The sequence below is a fragment of the Helianthus annuus genome, chromosome 9, assembly GCF_002127325.2.
Source record: "Helianthus annuus cultivar XRQ/B chromosome 9, HanXRQr2.0-SUNRISE, whole genome shotgun sequence".
NCBI lineage: Eukaryota > Viridiplantae > Streptophyta > Magnoliopsida > Asterales > Asteraceae > Helianthus > Helianthus annuus.
The window spans coordinates 174149800-174155162 of record NC_035441.2 but is presented as its reverse complement, the minus strand read 5'-3'; the positions used below and the strand labels follow the sequence as shown (position 1 = coordinate 174155162).

General features: G+C 35.0%; 1 protein-coding gene across 1 annotated transcript; it reads left to right on the top strand.

Moving 5' to 3' along the window:
• Window positions 1–2196, top strand: LOC110908829 (zinc finger protein ZAT9). Its single transcript, XM_022153815.2, has one exon. It carries the CDS (start codon window positions 475–477, stop codon window positions 1972–1974), a length of 1500 nt encoding a protein of 499 aa, XP_022009507.1. The 5' UTR covers window positions 1–474; the 3' UTR covers window positions 1975–2196.
• Window positions 2197–5363: the final 3167 nt, after the last annotated feature.

The window sequence follows — 5363 nt, the reverse complement described above, 5'->3', positions numbered from 1 at the left end:
GAAAAATCTTAGGTTCCACAGCCATAGGGATGATCAAATGTGGATCAATCTCAGCCGTTGGATCTAGTACCGGCGTAGGATTCTCAGTTGGGTACACGTACAGCCTTCTCTTTTTATCTATCCTTGCTTCCATGCATGGGTTTCTTCATCTTCACCACCAACACATACTCTCTGTCTCTTTCTAGAGAGAGAGAGAATCACTCCAAATTCTAGAGAGAGAAACATTAGCTTTTCTTTGCTTGTTCTGTATTTCATCGCATATTCCATCAATCTGTTTCAGCAAGACTAGATCTTGATTGAAATCTGAGATGGGTTCTTTTCTTTTCACTTCAATCTTGAAGATTTGATGATAAAGTTTGTTTCTTGATCTGGGTTTTTCTCAATTCTTTAGTTTTGATCTTGAATCCTCTGTTCTTGGATTAGTTTGACTTTGACTTTGATTTTGTTCTGAATTTAGCATTTCTTGTGCCAAATATGTCCAATTTGATCCAAGAAACTGATCAAGAATTGATGAATCACATATGTGTGGTGTGTGACAAAAGCTTCCCTTCTGGTAGATCTTTAGGGGGTCACATGAGGTCTCACGTGATCAACTCCACAGATCACCATCACCATGATGATGATGTTGTTGTTGATGATGAGGATGATGATCATAAGCATCAGAAACAGAATCAGAAGAAGAAGCAGATGAAGAAGCTCTCATCTGTCAACAATGGGGGATTGAATTCTAAAGATTTAGGTTATGAATTGAGGAAAGATCCAAAGAAGACTACAAAAGTCAAAGATGCAAGTGAAGTGAACAACAACAACAACAATAGCAATTGTTTGGTGGTTCTTGATAAGCTTTGTAAAGAATGTGGTAAAGGTTTTCAATCTTGGAAGGCTTTGTTTGGGCACATGAAATGTCATTCTGAAAAGGTGTCAAACAAACACACCAACAAGAACATGAATCAAGATTCTTGGACTAGTCATTCGGAAAATGAGAATTCGGGTGTCAAATCGGGTCGAATCAAGAAATCGAGATCAAGAAAGAAAAGAATGAAAAGGTATACAGTTACTTCTACTACTGTTACTACTACCACTACCACCATTACTACAGCTTCATCTTCAATCTCCATGAATGCTAATAATAATAATAATAATCATGCTTCAACAAGTGTTGTGTCTGAAATTGAACAAGATCAAGAATCTGAGATTGCTATGTGTTTGATGATGCTTTCTAGAGATGAGGGGAAGTGGGGTCATGAGATTGAATTATCTGATCACTGCAAGTCCTCTGCTTTTGTGAAGTTGACTAAAGTTGAGGGTAAAAAGCCAACTGGAAATGGTTCTAAGATCAAAAAAATTGCTGAAAACCAAATTGGTAGTGATTATCTGGGAAAATCTGAGGTGGGTTCTACTGGATTGGAGAAAATTGTGATCCAAAATGATGAATTTGATGACAAAATGGAGTCAAGTAAGAGAAAGTTTGAGTGCATCACTTGTAACAAAAGCTTTCACTCTTATCAAGCTCTTGGTGGGCATAAAGCAAGTCACAAGAAGTTAAAGGAAAGTCCAGATTCAAAGCCTGAAGACGACGATAAAACAGTCGAAAACAAACCTTTTTTCAATCATGATCATGTAACTAATAATGATCAAACAGCTGGTTCTTTGAAGAAAACAGTTGTGTTGGGAGTACATGAATGTCCAATTTGCTTCAAAGTTTTCTCAAGTGGACAAGCTTTGGGAGGTCACAAGCGATCACACATGGTTGCCGAAGCTAAGTTGAACCAACAAACCAGTATGAATCTGATTGAAAAAGTGGATGAGCCGGTTCGTGAAAGTCGAGGCTTTATTGATCTCAACATGCTTCCTGATACAACGGAAGAAGATATGATCATGAACAGTAGTACTACAGAATACAAGCCATGGCATTGGGTGGATACCGCTAACCATGAATCAACAACACTACTTGGTTTGCTCTCAACAAGTTAAAGATCATCTCAAGAGTGTATAGATTTCATTAATTCTTTGCATAATTGATGTAATTTGCTGCTTAACTAAACGCATAAGTAGCCATACTCACACAAACACCAAGAACACAGTTTTTTGCTTTTATTTTTCTGCTTATAACTACATTGTTTTCATTAAGGGATAATGGTTTCCCACTTTCCCCTGCTGAGAGTTGAAGCTATCTTGCTATGATTTGCATTGAAACAATCCATATTGTTGTAATAGTCTTGACCTTTAATTTGTTTTTTTTTTTTTTTTTTTTTTTTTACCATTTTCTTGAGTCATTGTGTTTTGATTTCACTTCAGTTTTTGAAAATGGGTTAGAATTAGAAGTGATGTTGAAAATGGGGTTAAAAGTGTCAAGTGGTTGAAGATATAAGAAGGAACTCTAATGACTAGTGGTTATTGAAGAAAGGTGGTTGAATGTGCACAAATATAATATTCTGTTAAAGGTTAATAGTTATTAAAGTTTCTAAAATAATAAAGATGGTGAAAGTAATAATATTTTGAAAGAACAAATATGGCCAAAGGTTTAAAACATGACAATATTTAAAAGTTTCTAGAATTAGATGAAATCTTCTCTCCCAATACTTAACAACTTAGACTTAATTTTATTGTCAGACACCATGACAAATCCTTGAATCACTTGTAGCCCAATGCTTAAAAGTTTTAATATACGTGATGTAAATTGTATGTAACACTCCTTTTTAGTAGATAAAAACTTATAGGAGTTTAACCAGAAAGCCGCTACAGCTTTAAACCCCTTAATGCAGTTAATTAGAGGATGATAATCATGTGACCGGTTATACGCTTGCAGTTCATATAGTTTCAAATTTTGACATAGGACTTGAGCTGTAAAACTCCTAGAATATCTAATCACGTCGTCTCAAATTTAGTGTATAACCAACAATTATATTAGAAAACAAATGATATAACGTTCTATAAGTTGTTGATGTAAAAATAATAGTAAATAAATTTGTATAAGGCGGATGAGGCATTACTTGGACACTAGTTTGTAAACTGATAAATGATTAAATAAAACAACTTGTAACTTAACACAACATTTACAGGCGTCCATAATACCTGTGCCAACTTCTGGATACTTTGTACGCTTCGCACGCCAAAAACCCACCCTTAATTTTTTTTAATTGTTTTGGCACAATGTGAAATATTAATGGATTTAGCTGCCACATGTTTGACCACGTTTCCTGACTTCTGACCTCGTGGTCTAGCACCTTAGTTCTGTTCTTTTACCGCATCTAATTCTACTTCTAACACAGATTTTTTGTATACAGTATATAAAAATGTAACTAGCATTAAACTAACATGGAAACTGGTCAAGGAGTTTTACAGTTTGATAAAAGATTTTACATTAAAAAACTAACAAGGTGAATTCGGTATAACAATCTAAAATATTATTCAAAAGGATTCAAGATTAAATGTCCAAAGAACAGCAATCATCTACTTTCTTCCCCCTTCCTCCTCTAATAGTAATTGTCACTCCAGGATCCGACTCATGTTTGTTCAACCGTGATCCTCAAGTGTTACGTCAAACTATGGATGTGGATCCTTGTGTAGTAGCTTCAAGGAGCGAAAGCTTCACCGAAAAAGTTGATTTAACTGCATACGAACATGTAAGATCTAGTAGATTCTGTCATTATTTGTTGTGTGTTGTAGTTGTTTGAAAAAGTTGATCGGGTCAAACCAATATAAGTGCTATAGATCAAATGGTTGTGTGGACACGTAAGTATATACCACTTTTACGTAATTTTAAATTCAGTAAATTATTAATGTTTCTATTTCATCTTTTTGCTCGTTTTGTTAGATCTCTGCTCAAAATCTAAGCCCGAACTTGATTTGTATACGAACCAAGCTAAGTTGAGCCGGCTTGAAATCAAGGAAGAAGGTTAGAATTGTTGGCTTTTTGTCATCTACTTGTGAAAATCATGACCAGAATAATGATTCAAGATTTTCTTTAAAACAGTATAAGATTTTTATTCGACTGTTAATACAAATCTTTATTTAAAAAAAAATATTCAAAATTGTGCCTTCGACTCATTTTTCATCACAATTGACTGTTGTATTTTAGCTTCTAGATATGTATTGTACGATTAGGATCAAATACAAAGGATCCTAATTGTAAGAAATGTAAGAAGGATTTATAAAGTGACAAGTGTCCAATAACCTAAAAAAACTCACCACACAAAAAAAAAAAAACAAAAAAAAAAACCCTTAAACATCCACCACCACCAAAAACCTAAACCCCCACCCCCCTCCCCCATCACCCACCCAAAAAAAAAAAAAATTTTTGCCGAGGGGGTGGGGGTGGGTGTTTAGTTTTTTTAGGTGTTTTTTTTTTTTTTTTTTTTTTTGGGGGGGGGGTTAGGTTTTTACGGGGTGGGGGGGGTTAGGTTTTTGGGGTTTTTTTTGTGAGGTATAGTTTTTTTTTTTTTCTCTTTGCCGCGAGGGTGGGGTGGGGGGGGGTTAGGTTTTTGGGTGGTGGTGGGTGTTTAGGTTTTGGGTGGTGATGTAGTGGGTTTAATTTTAGGTTATTGTACACTTGTCACTCTATAAATCCTTGTTATAATTCTTACAATTAGAAGCCTTTGTATAATAACTTGACCCATGTATTGTATATTTGACCTTTGATGATATTTGTTTGACATATTCAAGTAGGTGTAACTTTGAGTGAACTTTTGTCCACAACTACTAATTCCCCTTCAAACTCAGCAGTAGTTGCTCCACAGGCAGTGAATGATGTTATTGTAGCAAAAACGGTTTAAGATTTTGATTTGAATTGACTGTTAATGTTAAAATAAACCTTTTTGGTTGGTTAAATTATGTCCATGTTAATCTTTGCTTTGATTTTATCTCTTTGGTAGTTATTATTCGAGAACTCTATTAAGGATTATAGTTTTGAAGAGGTATGGTATAGTTAACCCAACTTAAACGGTCGGGTATTGTGAGGACATTGATTTTCTATATTACTTAAACATCCTGGTGAGTTTCATGCTTCTTCAAGTTTTATGTGGAATAAAGATGAGAGATCTATGAATTATTGAGTTTTCTGTTTATCTCTTTGCGACTCAAGTTCAATTCTTAGTTCCTAATATTCTTCTCTTTGCGACTCAAGTTCAATTCTTAGTTCCTAATATTCTTCGCCCACAAAAAATAATAATAATAATAACCGAAGGTATACATGGTGCATTGGACCGAAGAGGAAGAAATCACACTTGTTACATCGATTATCGATGCCCAACATACTCTACAACGCAGTCAAACCGCGTATTGGGGTCGAGCGTTTCAACAATACCAACAACACGTCGGCAACACGCGTCACAACTTAAACGCGTGTCAACACTAATGACATG